The sequence below is a fragment of the Oncorhynchus nerka genome, linkage group LG23 (genome assembly GCF_034236695.1).
Source record: "Oncorhynchus nerka isolate Pitt River linkage group LG23, Oner_Uvic_2.0, whole genome shotgun sequence".
Lineage (NCBI taxonomy): Eukaryota > Metazoa > Chordata > Actinopteri > Salmoniformes > Salmonidae > Oncorhynchus > Oncorhynchus nerka.
Genome location: NC_088418.1, coordinates 21,099,647 through 21,125,713, shown reverse-complemented (window position 1 = coordinate 21,125,713; position 26,067 = coordinate 21,099,647). Strand labels below are relative to the sequence as shown.

Here is a 26,067-nt window from a genome sequence, read left to right as displayed (position 1 = left end):
CAACCCTCACAACCTCCCCTGTCCTGTTGTGTTTTATTACACATGTGCAAGGTTCAAAGATCAGGTTGTGCATGCCTTTGGGTGGTGGGTCCCTCTGGTATAAAAACAACCAGCAGACTCTTACATAGCTACAGTGCTCTCCTTCTGCAACACCTCTCACGTTGGCTTCCTAGACGGACAGTTCACTAGGGACAGTTGGAAAATGGAGGCAGTCACGGATGCCTTTCAGAGCTATGGGGTGAGCACCACTAATTACCTCCAGACTAACTATAAGGATGCACAGGGTTTGTTCCTGTGGGTGTCCTGGGCTGCTGACCTCAGGAACACCTTCTTCATCTTCTTCCCCCTCTGGTTCCACCTGCGGGAGTCGGTGGGTATCAAACTCATCTGGGTGGCAGTGATCGGAGACTGGCTCAACCTGGTCTTCAAGTGGTGAGTCCAGCTGAGCTTATGTATTGCTGTTATGTACGGTTTGAGTGTGTTATGAAGTCATTATATAGGTACCCTTCAAATAAATGCTTACTGGCATACCAATTTAGAACTTGATCAAATGTGTCCCTTCGGCTACATCTGGACACATTGAAATGTAGGTGTGAAGGTCTGTGTGTGTGCACTGTCCCTGTCAATTTAATCAAATAAAATGTGATAATTAAATTCCCTGCATTAGTCTAAGTGGCTTGTGCTTTCCTTCCAGGATTCTGTTTGGCGAGAGGCCGTATTGGTGGGTTCATGAAACACCTTACTACAGCAATACCACTGCACCTCACATTGAACAATACCCCATGACCTGTGAGACTGGCCCAGGTAAGAAGCATCACTTTACTTCCATTTATTTTTACCCATAGTGCCTTATGATATGAAATGTATATGCTGCGATTCAGTGAATATAGCCAAAGCTTTATCATTTTCATGATGTTGATAATATTCATGTTTTAGAATCCTCTACAGTATCGTTGGGTTTTCATTTTACTTGAATAAAGTGCTATGATCATGGACTGAAGTATGCCTTTCTCTGGTAGGCAGTCCCTCTGGCCACGCTATGGGAGCCGCAAGCATCTACTACACACTGGTCACCTCCATCCTAGCCATCATGCTGACCAAGAAGAAGACGAGAGCTTCCACCAAGGGCATGTAAGAGCATTCAACCCCTCCTTCTCTTGTCCTCAATTATCTTATCCTTGTTTACCATTTTTAGTTCAGTGCTAATCAATGTTCTCTGTGCGGCACCGTAGTTGATGATTTACCATGAAAACTAACTTTAGTTGTCGAAGGGAAGGGGATGTGCCAGAGTGCATTCGAGTTGTTTTGTTGTGAAACCGTAGCCAAATTGATATGGGAAATTGATAAAGAAAGCAACAGTCTATTTAAACTGATTACATGTGCAGTGGTAGAAGCCTAGTCACCTGTAGTGTCACACACGTTTAGTTGTAGTCGAGGTTTCTTGTACACTATTGTAGCAGCCAAACAGATTTCAAAACGCCTATGACGTATTTGCTGACGATTCCTCGCCCTCTCGCCCTTGTCTGGGCAGGTATCTGCGGGGCACTTTGTGGGCATTCTTCTGGGCAGTCCAGGTGTGTGTCTGTCTCTCCAGAGTCTTCATTGCTGCCCACTTCCCCCACCAAGTCATCTGTGGAGTCATCACAGGTCAGTATAAAGCCCAACCCTCATAACTATGGCACAAAATGTGCAGATTGTTCAACTACACGATGCTAATATGCCGTCTATTTGATTTCCAGGTATTGTTGTGGCCGAGGCCTTCAACAGAACCCAGTGGATCTACGGAGCCAGTCTGAAGAAGTACTTCTACACCACCGTTTTCCTGCTCTCCTTCGCTGTTGGCTTCTACGTGCTGCTGAAGGCTCTGGGCGTGGACCTGCTGTGGACCCTGGAGAAAGCCCAGAAGTGGTGTGTGAGGGCTGAATGGGTCCACATGGACTCCACTCCATTCGCCAGCCTCCTGCGCAACATGGGCACCCTGTTTGGCCTGGGCCTGGGCATGCATTCGCCCCTCTACACCGAGAGCAAGAAGAACAGCAGCACCCCCTTCAGGGTGGGATGTATCGTTACCTCGCTGCTCCTGCTGCACCTCTTTGACTCCTTCAAGCCCCCCACGCACACCGCCGCCCTCTTCTACCTTCTGTCTTTCTGTAAGAGCGCCACTGTCCCCTTGGCAACCGTGAGCATCATCCCCTACTGCATGTCAGGAGCATTGAGCAGCGTACAGAGCAAGAAGCATCTGTGAGGTCGTTGACGGCTGACGCACATAGACTTATGTATATGGAGCTCACTCCAGAATTGAACAGTGTTCACTGGTGCTTCAATCCTTAATCATTCCATATATTGACCTTCTTCCCAAAAAGCCAAAGAGATGAACAATCTATTGTGGTCTTTGTCTACCATACATCCAGTCAGTCACTGTAAATGTCTTATTTTCCTATATACGCAGTGTGGACACTGAAATGAAAGAACTATCCAGCGTATTATTCAGAGGCAATTAAGACACTGATTTAATTGTATAAAAAAAAATCTAATTTAGAAGTAGTTCAGTGCGAACTCAGGAGCCCAGAAGTGAATGTTTCCTTGCAGTTGCTTTGACTAAACCTCATTTTGAAAAAAGATAAAGCAAACTAAAGTCCAGGAGAATATGAGCCCAAAACTTTAGTGGCCTGCTTTACAGTGTGTTCTAAGAAAGTAATATATAACAATGTTCATATTTGTTTTGTAACTGTGTTTTTCCTGTTAAATATTTTTGGAAATGGTCAGATATTTATAATAAAAACCTTTCAAATACATCCCTTACCATGTGCTATTTATCTAACACTACTAAACATACTGTTAGGTATCGGTTCACACACATTCTACATTGTTTGTTTCCTATCATTAATGACACAAATTACTGATAAACCATAAGCAAGTCCACAAAAACTTAGAAAATGCAGCCGTGGTAAAATGACCATTTTTATTTAACTAGGCAAGTCAGTTAAGAACAAATTGTTGTTTTCAATGACAGCCTAGGAAGAGTGGGTTAACTGCCTTATTCAGGGGCAGAATAACAGATTTTTACCTTGTCACCTCGGGGATTCGATCTAGCAATCTTTTGGTTACTGGCCCAGCACTAACCACTAGGCTACCTGCTGCACAATCATGACATGGTTTTCAAACCCCAAAATCAGTAGCTAACAATATGAGCCAAACCAGTTGTCAACAGGAAATGTGAAATACGTTTGTAGGGGTTGATACATTTACATTTAAGTCATTTAGCAGACGCTCTTATCCAGAGCGACTTACAAATACATTTTTTTTGTTAGGACAAATCAATTCTGACATTTCAAAGTGGAAATGACAAGGTTTAGAAGCCTTTGTAAAGCTCAAATACACTATAAGTTTGCATTCCTGCAACAGGGTGATCAAATGAAGAGCCTACATCTGTATATGGAACCCTGGACTTTGGCCTCACGCTCACTGATTACACAGGTTCACACGTCACACAGCCGTCACTCCCTGCAAATACGTAGAACTGACAGCCTTGGCCGAACCATCAATATTTGACTGGCAAGTTAATTGACAAGGTCGGTTCTTCTTTTGGTTATGCAACTGCAGACCAAATGAAAATGACTGTCCAAATGTATATACTTTCCTTTAATTTACTGAAGGTGAAATATACAAAAGAATCAAAAAAAGACTGATAAGCACAGAACAAATACAATTTAAAAGGATAACTTCAAACATTCAAAATTAATGCAATGTTAATCATGAATTACATGGGTGTGCTTCCTTAGTCCAACATGTTAATTTTTACATTTTCCATAACTTGTATTCATGAATATATCTAGTATTCTTATTCATAATATTTACAGCTCCTTGATTTAGACTGTACACTGTGGTCATCTCTGAGGTCAGAATTATCATTACTTAGCAAAGCACAGGTTGACTTTTACTGAAATTAATCTTGTCGTGGATGCAGCTCTGCAGTGGTCACTAGCTGGCACAGCCAAAGCCATAACATTTTATTTTAACCTTCATGCCTAACCCCTTGCCTAACATTAAGACCATTTAGCCAATTTTTGTTTTCATTCATTTATACGATATAGTAACAATGTACACCGAGTGTACAAAACATTAGGAACACATGTTCTTCCCATGACAGACTGACCAGGTGATTCGAATCAAATTTTACTTGTCACATAAAAACAAAATACTGCAAAGTTGCCCTAGAGCTAGAAGCACGGCAACCCCATCTGTCGGCGCCATTTTCAGGTGAAAGCCTTATTGATTTCTCCTGTTAAATCCACTTCAATCAGTGTAGATGAAGAGCAGGAGACATGTTTAAGAAGTATTTTTAAGCCTTGAGACATGGATTCTGTAAGTGTGCCATTCAGAGGATGAATTGACAGGACAAAACTATTTAAGCGCCTTTGAACGGGATATGGTAGTAGGTCCCAATGCAGAGCCTCTTCAGTGGGTCAAGAACTGCAATGCTGCTGGGTTTTTTCCACAAGCAACAGTTTCCTGTGTGCATCCACCACCCAAAGGACATCCAGACAACTTGACAACTGTGGGAAGCATTGGAGTCAACATGGGCAGGCATCTCTGTGGAACGCTTTCAACACCTTGTAGAGGCTAGTCTGAGGGCAAAGGGGGGGGCAACTGATTAGGAAGGTGTTCTTAATGTTTTGTACACTCCATGTAGACTGTACACCGAGGTCAGAAGTATCATTACTTAGCAAAGCACAGCCACAAAGTCATCAAATCTGATTTTAAACCTAACCACACCACTAACCCGAACCTTAAATTAAGACCAAAAAAGCTCATTTTTGTTTTTATTAATTTAACAATATAGCCTATTTTGACTATGCAGCTGGCCTATCTAGCGGAATAAATGTCAACCTACTAGGAAAGATGGCAGAGAACTGCAGTGGGTCACCTATGTTGTCTGTATGTAGTTGTGGTCATCATGTGCTTGAGTTTCCAGTCATCCATTACTGCTCGTTCTTGCAGTGTTCCTGTATTAGGGTCTCCACCTCCCCTCGGCGTGCCATGCTGTTTACTTTGCCCTGGAAGCGCCCGTTCTTCCCAGCCCCTTTGCCCTGGAGCATCTCCAGCACTCTGAAATACAGACACAGCACGAAGTTGTTAAACATTTCAGACAAAGTCTTTGTTTGAGTCTGAAATACTGACTATTTAGTTTATCCTGCAGAATAAGAGACCACTTTACATCAAGTCGAAACTCAAAACATCGGAGCTCCTGAACAGGAGCCAATCAATGCCGAGCCCAATCAGTTCTTACCGTGGTCCCAGTTCAGACACTTTCCCACTGGGTCCTGCCAGCAGGAACAGCCCTGGTCCTTTCTCCTCTCCAACAGTCAGGAAAACCAACGTCTCCTACGAGACAAAAAAAAAAAAAAGAGGGATAATGGTATTTTAGGTATTCATAACACAACTACTCTTAATTTCATGGTACATGAATCATGGTACAACACTACTTACAGTAAACCTTAGATGCATTTCACTAAAGCATATTAGACACGGAACATAAAGAGTAATAATCTTACCTCAGTGCCTATTTCATTGGCTATGATGCTCATGAACTCGTTGTCACCCTCCTTCCTAAACAGAGAAAAAAGGATCTTGAATATTTGAATAAACTGATGAAAATTGTCAATGACAGACTATCAGCCAAGTCATATCATCTGTCAATCAAAAAAATAGAAGTAAAGAAAAATAAGATGTTTTTATTGTTACATACACTGGATAGGTGCAGTGAAATGTGTTGTTATTGCAGTCAGCCATAGAAGCACAGCGACCCTGAAGCAAATGAGTGTCAAGTGCCTTTCACATCGACAGATTTTTCACCTTGTTGGCTCGGGAATTCGAACCAGCGAACATTCGGTTACTGGCCCAATGCTCTAACTGCTAGGCTACCTGCCGCACTCTATGTGGAGAGACCCTCACTTGTGTAAGGTAAAGAAGTTGCCCCTCTCTGGGTTGGACTTGAAGTTCTGGGCTATTAGAACAGCCACGTCTCTCAGTAGGCCCAGGTTACTCTGTCAAATGAAAACAGAGTTTGTTTAATGATTAAATTGAAGGCAGAATAGGGGGATTTCAGAGCAACAGGTTTTCAATAGCTCACTTTCTGTAGACCCTTAACAGTCTTCTGGATCTTGTCCACTGTATCAACATGATCATCTGGGCCCGTTCTGTCAAACACAGTCCAATCAAGTGTTAGAGACTTTATTTCTTAACATCTATCTATCTATCTATTTAAATCACTATATATCATTTATAGCACATTAGGTTCTTGCCACAGTCAGCATTGCCTCACAGAACTCACTTGAGGAGGGATACCAGTGAGCGTTCTGTGCTGTAGCTTTTCTCAGCATACTTCAGGACCCGGTTTCCCACTAGAAATAACAGATTAGTTTTGTTCTTCTTTCCTTTCTCAGTCCCCAGGAGTTTTATGACCTAAAACACAGATTCAAATCTGTCAAAAGTGAGAGGAGCGTTACATCCATAAAGCCATATTAAGCCACATTAAAAATACAAGAGGTGAGCTACATAGTAAACCTATCAGCAAAGTAGGAGGGGAGGCGGTGTGGTTAGGACATAAACATAACCCCATAATGTAAAGGTGACAGTGTTTGAGAGATGTGTATGGTCTGGAGGTTCCACCTGTAAGTGACTGAGGTTGGACACGTGGGTCCCACAGCACATGTTGACGTCAATGCCCTCAATGTCGATGATCCGGATAGGCCCCGCTGCGTCGTCCGGGAGACCGCGACTCCTCACCTAGTAGATATACAACACGACGAGTTAAAATATACAGTAGTCATTCCACACAGCTCATGGGTTAATACGTCACAAGTCAACACAGCTTTGGCAAGACTGGAAACCTTGGGACAATAAGGTTCTATCTGCGCAAAGCATAGTTCTGAGATATTGAGCAGCGAAGTTTTCACATCCCAGAACTGTTTTGTAGTGAATTCTTTCATAAAACATTAAGGTCGTTACCTTAAATAAAAATAATAAAATAAAAAAAGACTATAAAAATCCTAAAAACATTTTTAGGGGGGTGCAATCGCAGATAGAACGTTATGGCTCTCAAATGTCAATCTGGGTTCAACCATAAGGTCACAGAATGTTTAAATTATTTAAATAAAAACTAGACATTTAATGATTAAATAATGAGAATACCTTTCTGTCTTTCTAAAAACATCAAATATATTAATTCATGTTCATCACACATTTGTTGAAGCGATAGTTACCGAAAATGACAAATACACTATGTCCAACGGATAACTTGCAACATTGCTAAAGCTTAGCTCGGGATGAGTAAACATATATCATTTTCTGGTCTCTGACACCAAAAGTAAACTATACTCGCTAGTTATCAATAAAATGTTGTAAGTTTTTTTACATTTTGTGAAATACCCCTTCCATGTAGGTTTTCATATTGACATAGAACAAGACAAAAACAGCAATGCCTCTCCCAAGGGTCTTAAGCATGTTTAATGCACCAGTATTTGTTTTTACCATAGAGCTTCTTCCCAAAAAGTGGTGGGAAAAAATCTAAGTAACAGAAAAAGAGGACCAGAACCTATGATATGAATAATCAAGGACTTGGGACTACGTGTTTATATCTGCAAAAGTTACAGTCCATTCAGAAAGTATTCAGACCCCTTGACTTTCCACTTTGTTACATTAGTCTTATTCTAAAATGGAGTAAATAGTTTTCCCCCTCACCCCACACCATAATGACAAAGAAAAAACAATCAGACCCTTTACTCAGTACTTTGTTGAAGCACCTTTGGCAGCGATTACAGGGTATGACACTACAGGCACACATTTATTTGGGGAGTTTCTCCCCAAGCTCAGTCAGGTTGAATGGGGAACGTCACTGCACAGCTATTTTCAAGTCTCTCCAGAGATGTTCGATCAGCAAGCCATTCCTGCATTATCTTGGCTGTGTGCTTAGGGTCGTTGTCCTGTTGGAAGGTGAACCTTCGCCCCAGTCTGAGGTCCTGAGCGCTCTGGAGCAGGTTTTCATTAAGGATCTCGCTGTACTTTGCTCCGTTCATCTTTCCCTCACCCTTGACTAGTCTCCCAGTCCCTGCCTCTGAAAAACATCCCCTCAGCATGATGCTGCCACCACACTTCACCGTAGGGATGGTCCCAGGTTTCCTCCAGACGTGACGTTTGGCATTCTGGCCCAAGAGTTCAATCTTGGTTTCAGACCAGAGAATCTTGTTTCTCATGGTCAGAGTCCTTTAGGTGCCTTTTGGCAAACTCCAAGCGGACTGTCAAGTGCCTTTTACTGAAGAGTGGCTTCTGTCTGGCAACCCTACCATAAAAGGCCTGATTGGTGGAGTGCTGCAGAAATGGTTGTCCTTCTGGAAGGTTCTCCCATCTCCACAGAGGAACTCTGGAGCTCTGTCAGAGTGACCACCGGGTTCTTGATCACCTCACTAACCAAGCTCCTTCTCCCCCGATTACTCAGTTTGGCCGGGCGGCCAGCTCCAGGAAGAGTCTTGGTGATTCCAAACCTCTTCCATTTAAGAATGATGGAGGCCACTGTTCTTGCAGACCTTCAATGCTGCAAACATTTTTTGGTACCCTTCCACAGATCTGTGGCAACACAATCCTGTATTGGCGCTCCACGGACAATTCCTTCAACCTCATTGCTTGGTTTTTGCTCTGATATCAAATCAAACTATTTATCACAGGTGCCGAATACAACAACCTTATCGTGTAATGCTTATTGTGAAATAATAACAATAACGAGACTACATACAGGAGGTACCGGAACAGAGTCAGTGAGCGGGGGTACAGGTTAGTTAAGGTAATTTGTACATGTAGGTAGGGGTGAAGTGACTACGCATGGATAATAAACAACGAGTAGCAGCAGTGGACAAAAGGGGGGTTAATGCAAGTTGTTCAGTGGTGATTTGATTCATATTTCAGCGGCCTTATGGCTTGGGGGCAGAAGTTGTTGAGGAGCATTTTGGTCCTAGACTTGGTGCTCCGGTACCACTTGCCGTGCGGTAGCAGAGAGAACAGTCTAGGACTTGGATGACTGGAGTCTTTGGCCATTTTTTGGGCCTTCCTCTGACACCGCCTAGTACATAGGTCCTGGATGTCAGGAAGCTTGGCTCCAGTGATGTACTGGGTCGTACACACAACCCTCTGTAGCGCCTTACGGTCAGATGCCGAGTAGTTGCCATACCAGGCGGTGATGCAACCAGTCAGGATGCTCGACTGTGCAGCTGATGAACCTTTTGAGGATCTGGGGACCCATGCCAAATCTTTTCAGTCTCCTGAGTAGGAAAGGGTTTTGTTGTGCCCTCTTCACAACTGTCTTGGTATGGTTGGACCATGATAGTTCGTTGATGATGTGGACAACAAGTAACTTGAAACTCTCGACCCTCTCCACTTCAGTCCTGTCGATGTTAAATGGGGGCCTGTTCGTCCCTCCTATTCCTGTATTCCACGATGAGCTACTATGTCTTGCTCACATTGAGGGAGAGGTTGTTGTCATCTCTGACCACCTCCCTATAGGCTGTCTCATTGTCGGTGATCAGGCCTACCACTGTTGTGTCGTCAGCAAACTTAATGGAGTTGGAGTCGTGCTTAGCCACACAGTCATGGGTGAACAAGGACTACAGGAGGGGACTAAGTACACACCTGAGGGGCCCCAGTGTTAAGGATCAGCGTGGCAGAAGTTTTGTTGCCTACTCTTACCACCTGGGGGCGGCCCATCATGATGTCCAGGATCCAGTTGCAGAGGGAGGTGTTTAGTCCCAGGATCCTTAGCTTAGTGGTGAGCTTTGAGGGCACTATGGTGTTGAACGCTGAGCTGTAGTCAATGAACAGCATTCTCAAATAGGTGTTCCTTTTGTCCAAGTGGGAAAGGGCAGTGTGGAGCGTGACTGAGATTGCATCATCTGTGGATCTGTTGGGGCGGAATGCAAACTGGAGTGGGTCTAGGGTGTCTGGGAGGATGGGGTTGATGTGAGCCATGACCAGCCTTTCAAAGGACTTCATGGCTACCGACGTGAGTGCTACGGGGCGGTAATCATTTAGGCAGGTAACCTTCGATTCCTTGGGCACAGGGACTATGGTGGTCTGATTGAAACATGTAGGTATTACAGACTCGGTCAGGGAGAGGTTGAAGATGTCAGTGTAGACACTTGCCAGTTGGTCCGCGCATGTTTTGAGTACACGTCCTGGTAATCCGTCTGGCCCCTAGGCTTTGTGAATGTTGACCTGTTTAACCTGTTTGGGGTAGGGGGCAGCATTTTCACTTTTGGATGAATAGCATGCCCAAACTGAACTGCCTCCTCTGTCCCAGATCCTAATATTTGCATATTATTAGTAGTATTGGATAGAAAACACTGAAGTTTCTAAAACTGTTTGAATCATGTCTGTGAGTATAACATAACTTATTTAGCAGGCGAAACCCCGAGGACAGACCATTCAGATTTTTTGTTTGTTTTGAGGTCACTGTCTTTTCAATAGGTTTTCATGGGGAATCCAGAACTCTAAATCGACTTTCCTGCAGTTCCTACCGCTTCCACTGGATGTCACCAGTTTGTAGAAATTGGTTGAGGTTTTTTCTTTGTGTAATGAAGAAGTACCATAGCTCAGAAGGAGAGTCACTTCATGTGTACCTTTTGATAAAGGCGCATAACCAGAAAAGTAGCGTCAGTTTGTTTTGCTCCTGTATTGAACACAGATCATCCCGTCTTCAATTTGATCGATTATATACGTTTAGAAATACAAAAAGTTGTATTACAAAAGTAGTTTGAAATGTTTTGGCGAAGTTTACAGGTAACTTTTGAGATATTTTGTAGCGACGTTGCGTAAGTTGGAAGCAGTGTTTTTCTGGATCAAACGCGCTAAATAAATAGACATTTGGATATATATCGACGGAATTAATCGAACAAAAGGACCATTTGTGATGTTTATGGGACATATAGGAGTACCAACAAAAGAAGCTAGTCAAAGGTAAGGCATGATTTATATTTTATTTCTGCGTTTTGTGTTGCGCCAGCAGAGTTGAAATATGCTACTCTCTAATTGTTTACGGTTGTGCTATCATCAGATAAGCATAAGATGCTATTACGCCGAAAATACTTTTTGAAATCAGACATGTTGGCTGGATTCACAACGAGTGTAGCTTTAATTTGCTATCTTGCATGTGTAATTTAATGAAAGTTAGATTTTTATACAAATGTATTGAATTTGGCACTCTGCATTTTCCCTGGCTATTGGCCATGTGGGACGCAAGCGTCCCGCCTACCCCAGAGAACTTAAAAGCTTTTGTTCACATCGGCTACTGAGAGCATTATCACACAGACATCCAGAACAGCTGGTGCTCTCATGCATGATTCAGTGTTGCTTGCCTCAAAGAGAGCATAAAAGGCATTTAGCTCATCTGGTAGGCTCGCGTCACTGGGCAGCTCGCGGCTGGGTTTCCCTTTGTAGTCCGTAATCGTTTTCAAACCCTGTCACATTCGACGAGTGTCAGAGCCGGTGTAGTATGATTCAATATTAATCCTGTATTGACGCTTTGGTTGTTTGATGTTGGGTCTGAGGGCATAGCAGGATTTCTTATAAGCGTCCGGATTAGTCTCCCGCTCCTTGAAAGTGGCAGCTCTAGCCATTAGTTCGATGCAGATGTTACCTGTAATCCATGGCTTGTAGTTGGGATATGTACGTACGGTCACTGTGGGGACGACGTCGTCAATGCACTTATTGATGAAGCCGATGACTGAGGTGGTGTACTCCTCAATGCTATTGGATGAATCACGGAAAATATTCCAGTCTGTGCTAGCAAAACAATCCTGTAGTGTAGCATCCACGTAATCTGACTGCTTCCGTATTGAGCGCGTCACTGGTACTTCCTGCTTCAGTTTTTGCTTGTAAGCAGGGATCAGAAGGATAGGATTATGGTCAGATTTGCCAAATGGAGGTCAGGGGAGAGCTTTGTATGCATCTCTGTGTGTGGAATAAAGGTGGTCTAGGATTTTTTTCCCCTCTGGTTTGATATGCACTGTCAACTGTGGGCCCTTATATAGGCAGGTGTGTGCCTTTCTAGATCATGTCCAATCAATTAAATTTACCACAGGTGGAATCCAAGTTGTAGAAACATCAAGGATGTTCAATGAAAACAGGATGCACCGGAGCTGAATTTAGAGTCTTATAACAAAGGGTCTGAATACTTATATAAATAAGGTATCTGTTTTTTCTTTTTAATACATTTGCAAACATTTCTAAAAACCTGTTTTCACTTTGTCATTATGGGGTATTGTGGGTAGATTGATGAGGGGGAAAAAATGATTTAATCCATTTTAGAATAAGGCTGTAACGTAACAAAATGTGGAAAAAGTCAAGGGGTCTGAATACTTTCCGAATGCACTGTATAGTTTTGAAATAATAATAATTTTTCAAGTCCCAGATCTCAGAACTGTTTTGTGATGTCTTGGTCTTTCATGATTCAATAAGTATATCACCTTACATACATTATTTTGATTGACAACCCAGCATTGTGTGATTGGAACAGATAGAACCTCATAGCACCAAGTTAAAAGGTGTTTGCGCAGATAGAACTTTGCTGTTTTTTTCATCGTAATTTCCCCCTCCCCCCAAGAAATCTGACATACACTACATGACCAAATGTATGTAGACGCCTGCTCGTCGAACATCTCATTCCAAAATCATGGGCATTAATATTGAGTTGGTCCCCCTTTGCTGCAGTAACAGCCTCCACTCTTCTGGGAAAGCTTTCCACTAGATGTTGAAACATTGCTGTGGGGACTTGCTTCCAGTAAGCCACAAAAGCATTTGTGAGGTTGGGTAGTGATGTTGATGTTGGGCGATTAGGCCTGGATTGCAGTCGGCATTCCAATTCATGCCAAAGGTGTTCAATGGGGTTGAGGTCAGGGCTCTGTGCAGGCCAGTCAAGTTCTTCCACGCCAATCTTGACAAACCATTTATGTATGGACCTCGTTAGGGGGGGCATTGCCATTAGGATTCCACCTTTCCCCATCTGTGCCACAAAGTTGGAAGCACATAATTGTTTAGAATGTCATTGTATGCTGTAGTGTTAAGATTTCCCCAAGGGAAACTAAGGGGCCAGCTTTAGCTGGGCAGAAATTTGAGGAACTGACTTGTTAGAAAGGTGGAATCCTATGACGGTGCCACGCTAAAAGTCACTGAGCTCTTCAGTCTACTGCCAATTTTTGTCTATGGAAATTGCATGACCGTGTGCTCTATTTTTACACGTCAACAACGGGTGTAGCTGAAATAGAAGAATCCACTCATTTGAAGGGGTGTCCACATACTTTTGTATATATAGTGTACCTCCATGTAAAGGACCACCTATAGAGCAACTACGCAATAACACATTTTTACCAAAATGTCAGATAGAAACGTATAGTCCCAAAATCGATGTGAAATATGGAGAAATTGTGCATAGTGAAATAGCTGCCTGTATTGTATTATACTGACAACCTTTTCTCTGGTGCATTTTTTTGTGTTTTCTCAATATGAATGATGCCCACCTGTTCCAATGCAGGGTCATCTAAGGAGAGGACCTGAACAGCGACGGGAACATGAGCACGTATCTTCTCATTGACTGCTGCCTCGAGGGCCTCCATCTGGGCAGGCTTCATGGAGGGAGTGTCCAGCTCTATGGTGCTGCGCTGACGCCCCAACTCCCTGGAACATGCCAATTCAAGAGAAAGATTGATGCAAAAATGCTAACTTCAATTAATAGTCATGTTAAAAATGAAATTATGTAGCAAGTGCCTACAAGTGCAGGCACTGAAATCAATGCATGTTTACCAGGATGTGGTCTTGTACCCAAACATGGATTCTGCAATAGCTGTGATTAGATGTTGCCCTAAGGACCAAGTAAAAACAAGTCAGGATTTATGCAACTGTACCTTCAAGTAGGCTATACTGAACGCACCATTTAATCATACTGCATAAATACATGTAATTGTTTCTGAGAAGCTGAATTGTACAGTTTTGCACTGCACATATGGTAAATCCTGTCTGTGCTCTTACCTGAGTGTTGCTGCATGTGGTCAAACCTCCGCTCCCAGTCCACCTTCAGCTGCACCTCCTGGCCCACCTCTAGAGCTGAACTCACAAAGTGCACAGCCTCAGCTCCCTGCCTCGTCACCCGCAGCACCGGCACATCTCCAATCAGCCCGTGGTCATCTGGCTGGTGATCGAAGATACTAGTTGTAAGCCTGTGTCCTACCACTTACAGCACACCATCCTTATCTCACCAGAAAGAGGGGTAGTTCAGTGAACATTTGGACTTTCCTGTACTTACCTGACCACCTCCCTCAGGAAACAATATGGTGTCTTGGAGCTTGACATTGAAGCCTTTAACGGTTTCTTTCTTGCCATTGATTTCTTGTTTCATTTCACCAGGTGAGCAAGCCACCACTGAGGTGACAAACTGCAGAGAGAAAGACAATTTGCAACATTATGATGACAGTCAGTTGAAAACACCTAATTTATGCCAAGGAAAAATGTACCCAGTCAGTGACTCTGGCATTTGGAAACACAGACAGAAGGAGCTTGTTACCAGTATATTTGGTAGCACAGATATCTTTGGTAGTAGCTATTTCATACATCAAAAGAGAGCTATGAAAGAAACAGCGGCTGTTCGGGCTTGAAAACAGGACTACATTCAATTTCATGAAGCAGAAAAACTTGCGTTAGGATCATAAACAAACAGACACATGCCAGTTAAATCTGGTCTATGCCAGCTAGCTAGCTTGATTTCAAATCAAAATCAGTCACACGTGCCAAAAACAACAGGTGTCGACCTTACAGTGAAACGCTTACTAACAGGCCCTTAATTAACCAACAATGCAGTTCAAGAAATAGAGTTAAGAAAATATTTACTAAATAAACTAAAGTAAAAAACAAAACAAGTAACAATATATTTACATAACAATAACAAACCTATATACAGGGGTCACCGGTACCGAGTGAATGTGCGGGGGTACAGGTTAGTCGAGGTCATTTGTAAAGTGACTATGGATAGATAATAAACAGCAAGTAGCGGCAGTGTAAATAGTCCGGGTGACCCTTCAGTTGTTTAGCAGTCTTATGGCTTGGGGGCAGAAGCTGTTAAGGAGCCTTTTGTTCCTAGACTTAGCGCTCCGGCACCACTTGCCATGCGGTAGCAGAGAGAACAGTCTATGACTTGGGTGACTGGAGTCTTTGGCCATTTTTTGGGCCTTCCTCTGACACCACCAAGTACATAGGTCATGGATATCAGGAAGCTTGGCCCCAGTGATGTACTGGGCCATACGCACGACCCTCTGTAGCGCCTTGCAGTCAGATGCCAAGCTGGGACACATGCCAAATCTTTTCAGTCTCCTGAGGGGGAAAATGTGTTGTCGTGCCCTCTTCACAACTGTCTTGGTGTGTTTGGACCATGATAGTTTGTTGGCGATGTTGACACCAAGGAACTTGGAACTCTCAACCCGCTCCACTTCAGTCCTGTCGATGTTAATGGGGGCCTGTTCGGCCCTCCTTTTCCTGTATTCCACGATGAGCTCCTTTGTCTTGCTCACATTAAGAGAGAGGTTGTTGTCCTGGCACCACACTGCCAGGTCTCTGACCACCTCCCTATAGGCTGTCTCATCATTGTCGATGATCAGGCCTACGACTGTTGTGTCATCAGCAAACTCAATGAAGTTGGAGTCGTGCTTGGCCACACAGCTGTGGGTGAACAAGGAGTACAGGAAGGGACTAAGCACGCACCAGAGGGGCCCCAGTGTTAGTCCCAGGGTCCTTAGCTTAGTGATGAACTTGGTGGGCACCATGGTGTTGAACGCTGAAGGGCAGTGTGGAGCGCAATTGAGATTGTGTCATCTGTGGCTCTGTTGGGGCGGTGTGCGAATTGGAGTGGGTCTATGTCCTGGTAATTCGTCTGGCCCTGCGGCTTTGTGAATGTTGACATGTTTAAAAGGTCTTGTGTGCCACCCTATGGGACTTCCAATCACGGCCGGTTATGATACAGCCTTGAATCGAACCTGGGTCTGTAGTGCCACCTCTGGCGCTGAGAAGCAGTGCCTTAGACCACTGTGCCACTCGGGAGCCTGAGTAGATGAGAACTCTCTTGGTAGATAGTGTGGTCTACAGCTTATCATGAGGTATTCTACCTCAGGCGAGCAAAACCTCGAGACTTCTTTAATATTGGACATCACGCACCAGCAGTTATTGACAAATAGACACACACCCCTCCCCTTGTCTTACCAGAAGTAGCTGCTCGGTCCTGCCGAAACACAAGAGAAACAAGCCAGCTCTATATTATCCATGTCGTCGTTTAGCCAAGTGTTGGTGAAACATAAGGTTTTTAAGCAGTAAGGCCCGAGGGGGTGGTATATGGCCAATATACCATGGCAAAGGGATGTTCTTAAGCACGACACAACGTGGAGTGCTGGACACAGCCCTTAGCAGTGCTGTCAGCCAATGAGCAATCAGGGCTCAAACCACCCAGTTTATAATACAGTTATTAATGTCCGTTGGTAGGTCAGTCTTAAATCGTAGGTCGTACAGTTTGTTTTCCAATGATTGCATGTTGGCCAATAATACGAGGGTAGTGGTGGTTTATCTACTTGTTGGGGGCATTTTTACAAGGCACCCCGCACTCCTCCCCGCCTTTTCTTCAAACTGATGGGGATTTTGGCCTTGTCTCGACAAATCAGTATATCCTTCGCGACTCATTAAAGAAAACAAATATTCGTCCAGTTCCTGGTGAGTAATCGATGTGCTGATGTCCAGAGGCTCTTTTCTGTCATAAGAGACGGTAAACAGCCACATTACGTACAAAATTAGTCAAACAATGCGAAAAAAACAAATAGCAGAGTTGGTTAGGAGCCCGTAAACCGGCAGCGGTCCCCCATTATTGTGTGACTAACGTGCTTTTTGACTGACATTTCTTAATGGCATTGGAAGACTATATATAGTGTAAACAATATTTCACTCTGCCTGTCAACTACTAACGTTACCTAACTAAAGTAGGCTACACACACAGAGATTACAAGTTACTGTAGGAACGTTAACTAGCTAGCTGTAACCAGCTAACAGTAGCAAGCTCCCGATTGTACCTGCTCTTTAAAAAAAGCACAAATGTTACTCTCTCTCCCTCATACCTCTTGCATGTAACAGTCCCTTTGACACTGAAACGCCATTGAAATAAATATAATGTAATAAATCCACGGTACACTATGCAGAAGCTCACTAGCCAGAACTTAATGAAATCACAAGTTGAACGGTGCAGCCCAATATGGCGACCCGACTGGAGTATGTGCAGGGATATTAGAGAAAGGAAGAGATAGGAATCCCTGTAGGCAATCAATGGAGGACCTTATAAGGCCCCACACAGCAATGTCCACAAAAAGCGTTCACGTTGTCATGCTGCGTCACGCGGTTGCTATTTGGTGTTACAGATAAATGAGTCAACTTGCATCTCGGAAAATAGTGAGACTTGTAATTTGTAAAAAGATAGTTTATGCGAATGTTGTTTTTTTTTGAGCTAGCGCCCATTCACTCCTTGAAGGAGAGCTCTCCTTGTCTCAATATACCAGAATGCACCGTGAGGCCCTTTGACGACGCATAGTCAACGTACACAATGGGCGTTAATACGATCTCAATTGAGTTTCCCCATCTCCTCAAATGTGTCTCTAGTATCAGTGAGTGGGTGTGTTGAAAGGAGTGGATCAGCTAATTGGGTAGATTTTTTGTCATTCAATATCGTTTTTCGTCGCTGATTGAGATACACCACGAGACGATAAATCTGCGACCAGTGCACTGGTATTGTATCGATGTGTCTGAAAATAGGCATTGCAAAATAAGTGGGTGGCTCACCAGCGATGGGTTTAAAAAACATTCGTGGATGGATGAACAGCGACGGGTGTAACATCAGCGCTCTGTTATTGGTTGGCCCGGCCAAAGCCAGGTGCACCGCGGGTCAGTTTAATGTTTACATAGCAGTTTATGAGAAATAACGTGGCAGGTAAGGATAATTCATGTAGAAGGTTAGGATAATTAACGTGGCAAGTTAGGAGAATGGCTTAGGGAAAATGCGACAGTTGTAAACAATATCAGGGTGACAGTCACAGTAAACACGCACATACAACTCATGAAGCAACAGTACACTCATTACCAATCATTTTAATAAAAAATAAACAACCGTCAGTTTTACAACTGTAAATGTACAATTACAAAAACAAAAGTCCAACCTCTCGCGGGAAGTTAGCATGAGGTAGTTGCTTGGTAAGAAACTGAAGAAAAAAAACACAGCTCAATCAAAACCGTCTAACCAGCAGTGCTTTCGACATCCACTGCTTTCCGCAAGCCCCAATAGTACACAACTTGCAGCCTGCAATTCGGGGCCTTCCTCCCTCCAGCATCCCAGTAGGTATCTTATGAACACCCCCTCCCCTCGAGCACCACATCATGCTTGTGTGACACTTTGGAATGTGGGTCAAAAGGGAAATAAAAGTATTTGATTTTTTTCGCCCCTGCCTACAGAATACCTCCTTACTAGCTAGCAGGAGTGACAGATAGACGGTGTCCTTCACTCCTGCCTGCCCTCACCGTTATTAGAATAACTGCAGGTAAAAAGTGAATGAAAGGTGTGAACGAAGGACTACGGTCGCCCACACCTCACTCATGCTAGGTAGCTAACTATCTAGCTTGCTAGTTAGTGCCACTGTGTGCTAGTTAGTTAGCTAGCACACGGGGTTGCTCCCGCCTGCTGCATACCGGAGAAAACCATTGCCGACAGGCTAGCACAGCAGGCGGGAGGCTGGGACCACACTGTGTACTTGTTAGTGTAACAGTATAGCTTCCGTCCCTCTCCCCACCCCTACCTAGCTCAAACCAGGGTTCCTCTGCACACATAGACAACAGTCACCCTTGAAGCATCGTGACTCATCACTCCACAAAAGCTGCACAGCAAGGGAAACAACTACTTCAAGGTCTCAGAGCGAGTGACATCACTGATTGACACTCTATAAGCGCGCACCCAGCTAACTAAGCTAGCCATTTCACACCGGTTACACTAGCTTGATAGTTAGTGACACCATGTGCTAGCTAGCACACAGTGTCGCTCCTGTCTGCTGTGTACCGGAGTCCTCTTTAGGACTAGCTGGCTAATTTAGCACACAGTGGTCTTCACTGCTACCTGCCCTTAGCATCATTAACAGAAAACAGTTTCCGACAGGCCACAGTCTAACGGTGTATGGCTAGCTACCGTTGTGGTCCCGCCCATTAACGTCCCCTACTGTACTGGACCGTCCCCGCTTCCCGCTTGTCCTATCTTATACATTTACCAAAATAAGTATGAAGAGAGGTTGCTGCAGATGCAGGAATGCCCACATGCAAGAACGCCCCGAATTGCGGGTCGCAGTTGCACCCTTCTCGCAAGCCCACCACTTTCCTTTCGACACACCCACTTGCCCATACTCCAGTTGCCATATTGGGATGCAGCTACCCCCTTCTCGTTCTTTTGGCAGCAAAGAAACAGGCCTGCGTGCAGTACATAAACATTTAATAGAACGTTCAATTGAACGGCAACGGTGCTGTACTGAACAACCATTTAAAAAACTGAGAGGGGTTGGGTTGTGGCTTCAAAATGCACCTCTGCGCTTTAAATAAATCAGTCATTGCTTCAAGCCACACCCTCGCACACCCACCGAACAGAGCAGACATGCCTCAAAGTCTGTTCGAAAGAATGTACAAGGACATTTTGGGGAAACATGACGTTCAATTTCAAGCCGTTTCACAACATAGCAAACGTTCAAGCGAAATGAACGCACTCCAGTAACTAGCTAGGTTGTCAAATTAATGTGATGGAAAATGTCTGAAGAGAAAGCCTTGAATTGTACATCTTGTCTCATACAATCATTGATTCCTGGGTAGAGATGATCATGACCCCCTCCTCAGACCTTTTGGCAGAACGCCCAGAATATGTTCTATAAGTTAAGATAGGAGACGGTGCCAGTCACATGCAGGAACCAAACGCTAATTATGAATTCATTATGAATAATGAATAAGCTAAATCATGCAAATATAACTTGTCTGTGAAAGCAGTATGTAAGAGAACTAACAGGACTGCCCCGGGAGAGCTCCAGACTGACGTGTACTATGGTGCATTAAGTTTGTTGGAACCTCTCCAGCTTGCTGATAATAAAGAATGATTCATTTAATATTGACTTCAGGTGTCCCTGATGGTAATTTCCATGACATTAACATAAATTGTTGCATTTTAGATAACCCTAACCCTTTTCCTAACCTTAACCTAATTATCCTAACCTGCTACATTAATGCTCCTAACCTGCTGCTTAAGTTCTACTAACCTGCGACAAAAAGTTAATTCTGGTGTTAATTTGACAAAAGCTGGATCCCTTCTAGCCATGACCAACTAAGTTAGCAACTGTAGTATTTCCGATTTTCAGCTTCTGCATTCAAAATAAAAACTGCCAAAATACTTTTCCCTCAAAAATGGGTTCTTGCATTTATTGAGACAACTTATGGAAATGCAATGAAATTACAAGTATCCAGGTAATACTATTTTCATCCACTTTAGCTATTGAAATAATAGTAATATGTAGCAATGTCCCACATTTTGTAGGCATCTGGTGTGTGACTGTTGTGTGACTTTCTTCCACAACTTTGAGTCTATTTGTATTCCAATTCTGACCAATAATAAGCATATTGACAATAAGTTCTTCAACCCTATTTAAAAATGGCAAATGAGGCAGCTATCAGTTTCTGTCTGTCTTCTGGCAAGCTTTTCATTTTCCTCCCCCATCTTCTTGAGTTCACAGAAGGTGTGGTGGTCCTGGAGTGAAAACTGAAAATGGCCCTTCTTTCCAGAGAGTTCCACTACAGCCTGTAGAGATAGGGAAGTGGAGGGGGAGGGGATATGTACCCTTAGCAGCTGATACCAGCTGATCTAAAAATAGTGCAGGTCCTAGTAGATAGACTGCTAACTATTCTGAGTAGGCTACTTGCTTTCTTTTCTCAGTCAACTTCAAAAGAACCATAAACGTCCAGGAGCATATTATCTCCCTAGAATCAACAAAGTACCAACAAGATGGCCATGTTACCAAAAAACCTTCCCAGACCAGAGGAGTGGTATGTATGGCTAAGAAGCAGTATTCTAATTTGACAGACTAGGTTTATACACTAGCGCTGTAAAATGACGTTTCCAGGTCTCTTACCCCATGTGCTTTTAGTCAGTCGGTAGATCCCTTGTAAATTGGGCTTATAATGCAAATGAAAATACATTTTGTTACATTATAATAAAATGGTATTTAGTGATTAGTCTGTTAAAATATATAACAATATTTTAATGATGATTTGTTTGTTTTTATCGATAGTCAAGGAGCACAGACTCTATGGTATGACAAGAAGAAATATGTGGCCATCAACTTCATGGTGCAAAACCCCAAGGATGTTGAGGTTGATATTCAGGATACCTATATAGTTTTAAGGTGAGTTTGATCAATTTGTAAACCTAAAGTGTGTGATCTAGCAAGTTATGTTAGTCTAAATAGTGTATAAATTGTGTGTGTGTGTGTGTGTGTGTGTGTGTGAATGTGCATGTGATTTCACAAACAGGCTTGTGTTATCACTCTATAATGACTTGTACATTGCTCTTATAAATAGTATATGTTATTATTGTAAAGTGTTGCGTTATAGCCTACGTTTAATGACATTGTATGTCTCTGTGGATTTGTGTCTATGACAGTTGCAAAGACGTTGATGACAACAACATGTACAATCACATTTACTTCTACGACAAAGTAATGAAATTCGTAAGGACTTTTTTTTCTCATATCAAAGTTAATTTGCTCCTCACAACTAACATAGAAAACACTATGCTTCAGTATTCAGCACTGTAATGTATTAAAAACCAGATATAAGTTACAGAGCATTATGGATACTGTAGTACATCACTGTGTATTTCTCTAACAGGACTCTCAAGTGAAAATCTATGATCGCAGTATCCACATCTTGATCAGGAAGGTTAAAGAAAATGTAGCATGGCCTCGCCTTCAGAAAGATGCCAATCTCAAGGTACTGGAACATTTGGTCTTCCGCTGAGAATAGTTAAGAGCAATGTAAGGGTGGACAAATGCTTCATGTGTTGAAGGTAGACTCAGCAATATGACATCATCATTAACAGTGGGGCGACAAAGACAATTTGTGCCCTCCCTTGGGGCATGCTTGTCTTGGCTGATTCAAATGATTTTATTGCTGACTTCTGAAAACAGAAAGTCACCATGCGATGCTATGAAGCCGTCATATTACAGAGTCTATCTTCTACCAGAAAGAATGTCTATCAACATGTTCCCTCTCTTCCATCATTATTATGTCCCTTGTAGCCAAATTGGATGGCTGTAGACTTCGAAAACTGGAGAGACTGGGCGAACGAAGAGGATGAGGGAATGGCGGAGTACGAACAATATGTGGAAGTAAGTGTAACTCTGCCAAATAGGCTTATGTCTGTTTGAAGGTTTGCACATCTTACGGAGTGTGACTTTAATTCATGGTTTTCCATTTCAGATGATTCAGGATATAGGGAGCAAGAAAGGAGCGCCACCTGCGATGGATGATCTTGATGATCTGGTTAGTACAGCAAGAATATACCTCCAACTCACCTAAAAGCATTTTCCAACAGTCCTTATTAGGGGCATATTTATTAGCCTACCTCTCACTTGTCTTTGTCAGCAAGTAAAGCGAGTTGATAAAATGAGTTTAATCTTTTCACAGAGTGATTGAACATTTCTGAAGAGAGCCTTTCTCTGCATTGGACGTGATGGACGTGGATTGAGTCGTCAAAGCCATGTCGATGGACTTTGTGTATTTTGTGATGATGGTTTGCTATGAATGTGATGTGAATGAATGCTGTGTATTGCTAAATGTGTTTTCACTGGTGTTGTTTTCTGTGTAATTTATCATGTTTTATTGAATGTGTTATTTATTAAATCAACTGAAGCAGGGGCATCATGCAACCCCAAAATCTGAGGGGGTACAAAGACAAAGAACAGGATGGCTGGGGCGTGGTGGCCATATGTTGGAGAATTGTGCATATTTCAAACATCTGAAATAGATTTTCCCTGCTATCTAGAGCCATATTCATTTTTCTTAATTATTTGTAAAAAAAAACATGTCTTTTTCCTGCATATCTAAGCTAAAATCTGGGTAAAAGATTGAAAGGAATGAGAGTCTTATTCAGTACATTTACAGTTATTGCTTATTTTTATAGTCTACAAACTTTTCCTGCAGGCATGCCTATAGGCATGCAGATAGTTAGACAAGCTAGCTACTTGATTGATAGCCTGAAATGGCCTCTTGGTAGTTAGTTGGGAGATTGGGAACCTATCTGGGCTAGCTAAAGCCAACTCTATAATATTGCTTAGTGATGACCTTTTACTGCAGTGGGCTAAATCAGGGTCACACAGAGTATTTCTGGGTAGTCTTAAACAAATCTACTTTGAAATAAAAGTATACACCTCACACACATGGTTATGAGCTTAAAAAATGAAGACACCAGACATCAGATATTGAGTTGACATGTGTAAAAATGTTAGTTTGCATCCCAATATTGCACATTATATACATCACAGAAGACTGAAATATAACAAAATGGTTTGACATAGAAACACCACATTTTTGGTATTATTTTTAAAAATTAAAAAAGGTTTAGTAATTATGAAATTTAAAAAAATATTAACATTCCACCCATGTGGCCACTAGAGGGCGCTTTGGTCATTCAAATGCAGAAAAGGGTCGACAAACAGGGCAGATCTAAGGGGGCACGTGCCCCCTATGGGCATGACGCCTCTGAACTGAAGTCTTTTTTATACTTAACTGTTATGTAATAATCTAGTATATTGAAGCTTGAAATGTAACAGCCACATCACACCCTATAGGCCAATCAGTACATTAATTAATTGACTTAATCAATGAAATCTATATTTGAAAGGCAAACATTTTGGATAAAAGCTGTGCACTATGAACTTTTGTATACTGCTAATACTGCTTTTATTATTTTTTGCTCAAAACAACGTTTTTCTGTACATAAGTTACAAAATAATTTTCTAAAGAGGGTGAATTCTCATTGCAGAAACAATAAATATTGGGGCAGCACATCAATCTGGTCCACACTGATTTTTTTCAGTGTGTAAATAAAATACTGGTCACCAAATAATTTGGCCAGGTAAAACATTTTTGAACACACATTTCATGATATGACGGTAGCCTACCTTTTGGGCTTTACATGGGAGATTTGTCATTTATTTCATGAGTCTAGGTCGATTTTCAAGCATTTGCAACGAAGAGTCGTTTGGGAGCCAAATGAGCCTCTCTTTTATGTGAATGGAGCCAAAACAGCCAGCTCACCGAAAAGACTTGGAATGCCCATCACACCTAATACCAGTAGGGGGCATCGTGGCACCCTTATGGGGTGCACTCTGAACATGTTATTTTATGGACATGGTCTGTGTGTACAACAGGGCTAATAACACATCCAATGCTAATTGTATTAATAGCCAGATATTGTTGGGTAAGTCATCTGTTTTACATATTGTAACGCTATATGGGCCACCATGTTTGAGTGTATATACACTTTTAAACTAAAGACACTTGACAAGCAATAACAAATCAATCATTCTTGTGATTGAAAAGCAGCCCATTCCATAACAGACATTTAGATTGCAGTTTGAATTTTTATTCATTTCCGATACATTCAGAGCCTTGTTTTGAAAAAGCTCAATCGTTTAATCTGTGTCTCATTAGGACACCATCTAAACTGATTACAGTCCCCTATTGCATAGCTTTGAGTGGGATCAAAAACAAGTATTAGTGAGGAACTCAAATCAAACTTTATTTGTCACATGCGCCAAATACAACAGGTGAAATGCTAACTTGCAAGCCCTTAACCAACAATGAAGCTCAATAGGGTTCAGAAAGAATTACCAAATAAACTACAGTAATAAATCAAATGTAACACAATAACGAGGCTATATACATTGTGTACCGAGTCAATGTGAGGGGTACAGGTTAGTCAAGGAAATGTGTACATGTAGGTAGGGGTAAAGTGACTAATTGTAGATAATAAACAACGAGTAGCAGCATACTTTGAAAAAGGGACAACACTTTCGGAGTCTCTCTTTTCCCAATTAGCCGACAGCGACTGTTCAGAATCCATGGCTACATTGCACTAATCTTATGGACATACAGGTCATTCATTGTGGCTGTTAAAGAATGGTAAAAAAAACAGTGGGTTAACTGCCTTGTTCAGGGGCAGAATGACAGATTTTTACCTTGTCAGCTCGGGAATTCAATCTTGCAACATTTCGGTTACTAGTTCAACGCTCTAACCACTAGGCTACCTGCCGCCCCTCCTATGCTGTTTGGTCAAAAAGAGTATGACGTTGTTGCCGCCCGTAGCATTGAATGTATGGGAAGCCAGCCAGCAATTGGCCTCCCTTGATATTTAAAAATAAATAAATAATAGCCAATCAGCGTCGAGCTAAACTGAGCGAGTTCAGCTGTGAATGGTCCTGGCACACCAAAAAAATTGGAAAGGAAAGTCAGCTTGGATTTGGCTTCACACCAATCACACTAGTCACCTACCTACTCCACCACTACTAGTCACCTACCTGCTCCCTCCTCCCCCCTGCTACTCCCCCTATGAACATTCCCTCCAGTCTTTTCTCTGCCTACACCCCAATGGACATGTATTTATTAATTACTGCTACAGTTGTTATGATGTATATATTTCTATTGTTTTTTTAATGACCATTTTCATTATTTTATTTCAATTACTCCGAGCCTGCAACCGTGTACATGTGACTGTTCAACACTGAATCCCTGAATTGACAGAAAACTAGAATTGTTGCATCTCGTTGTGCTGTTATCCTCCGGTGGCAATCTTGTAAAATCGTCCCTTTTCTAAATTAGCCATGGATGGAGATAGGGATTCATTCTGGCATGTGGTTTGACTTAATTCTCAGT

The 26,067-nt window shown here is 42.5% G+C and overlaps 3 protein-coding genes across 5 annotated transcripts; 2 read left to right on the top strand and 1 right to left on the bottom strand.

The window, feature by feature from the left end:
- The first annotated feature begins 65 nt into the window (after positions 1 to 65).
- On the top strand, positions 66 to 2,795 carry LOC115106445 (glucose-6-phosphatase catalytic subunit 1-like). Its single transcript, XM_029629203.2, has 5 exons — positions 66 to 432; positions 695 to 804; positions 1,020 to 1,131; positions 1,532 to 1,647; positions 1,740 to 2,795. Exons 1-5 carry the CDS (start codon positions 203 to 205, stop codon positions 2,243 to 2,245), a joined length of 1,074 nt encoding a protein of 357 aa, XP_029485063.1. The 5' UTR covers positions 66 to 202; the 3' UTR covers positions 2,246 to 2,795.
- Positions 2,796 to 2,948: 153 nt separating this feature from the next.
- On the bottom strand, positions 2,949 to 17,378 carry aarsd1 (alanyl-tRNA synthetase domain containing 1). Of its 2 annotated transcripts, none has more exons than XM_065007934.1 (13): positions 17,187 to 17,378; positions 14,345 to 14,473; positions 14,071 to 14,230; positions 13,846 to 13,903; positions 13,563 to 13,719; positions 6,673 to 6,789; positions 6,335 to 6,465; positions 6,134 to 6,200; positions 5,956 to 6,047; positions 5,556 to 5,610; positions 5,291 to 5,385; positions 4,895 to 5,109; positions 2,949 to 4,628 (listed from the first exon to the last, which is right to left on the bottom strand). In XM_065007934.1, the coding sequence occupies exons 1-12, from the start codon at positions 17,223 to 17,225 to the stop codon at positions 4,983 to 4,985; spliced, it is 1,227 nt and encodes a 408-aa protein (XP_064864006.1). In that variant the 5' UTR covers positions 17,226 to 17,378; the 3' UTR covers positions 2,949 to 4,628; positions 4,895 to 4,982. The 2 variants fall into 2 exon arrangements, with proteins under 2 accessions (XP_064864006.1, XP_029485060.1); XM_029629200.2 differs by having other exon boundaries at positions 4,928 to 5,109.
- LOC115106444 (putative protein PTGES3L) lies at positions 16,711 to 23,565 on the top strand. 2 transcript variants are annotated; one of them, XM_029629202.2, is made up of 8 exons: positions 16,711 to 16,788; positions 20,868 to 21,177; positions 21,423 to 21,536; positions 21,794 to 21,848; positions 22,021 to 22,122; positions 22,431 to 22,520; positions 22,612 to 22,674; positions 22,819 to 23,565. In XM_029629202.2, the coding sequence occupies exons 2-8, from the start codon at positions 21,137 to 21,139 to the stop codon at positions 22,825 to 22,827; spliced, it is 474 nt and encodes a 157-aa protein (XP_029485062.1). In that variant the 5' UTR covers positions 16,711 to 16,788; positions 20,868 to 21,136; the 3' UTR covers positions 22,828 to 23,565. The 2 variants fall into 2 exon arrangements, with proteins under 2 accessions (XP_029485062.1, XP_029485061.1); XM_029629201.2 differs by having other exon boundaries at positions 16,718 to 16,788; positions 21,794 to 21,860.
- Positions 23,566 to 26,067: the final 2,502 nt, after the last annotated feature.

Bases quoted from the DNA above. Each gene is read 5' to 3' on its own strand.
- LOC115106444 (XM_029629201.2), top strand. From the start codon at position 21,137: ATGGCCATGTTACCAAAAAACCTTCCCAGACCAGAGGAGTG. The intron at 22,123-22,430 runs GTACTGGAACAT...TGTCCCTTGTAG, and splicing joins AGAAAGATGCCAATCTCAAG to CCAAATTGGATGGCTGTAGA. The intron at 22,521-22,611 runs GTAAGTGTAACT...TTTCCATTTCAG, and splicing joins AGTACGAACAATATGTGGAA to ATGATTCAGGATATAGGGAG.
- aarsd1 (XM_065007934.1), bottom strand. From the start codon at position 17,225: ATGGCGTTTCAGTGTCAAAGGGACTGTTACATGCAAGAG. The intron at 6,790-13,562 runs GTGGGCATCATT...TATATCTACTAG, and splicing joins ATGACCCTGCATTGGAACAG to GTGAGGAGTCGCGGTCTCCC. The intron at 6,048-6,133 runs GTGAGCTATTGA...TTCATTTGACAG, and splicing joins CTGTTAAGGGTCTACAGAAA to AGTAACCTGGGCCTACTGAG.
- LOC115106445 (XM_029629203.2), top strand. From the start codon at position 203: ATGGAGGCAGTCACGGATGCCTTTCAGAGCTATGGGGTGAGCACCACT. The intron at 433-694 runs GTGAGTCCAGCT...CTTTCCTTCCAG, and splicing joins CTCAACCTGGTCTTCAAGTG to GATTCTGTTTGGCGAGAGGC. The intron at 1,132-1,531 runs GTAAGAGCATTC...TTGTCTGGGCAG, and splicing joins AGAGCTTCCACCAAGGGCAT to GTATCTGCGGGGCACTTTGT.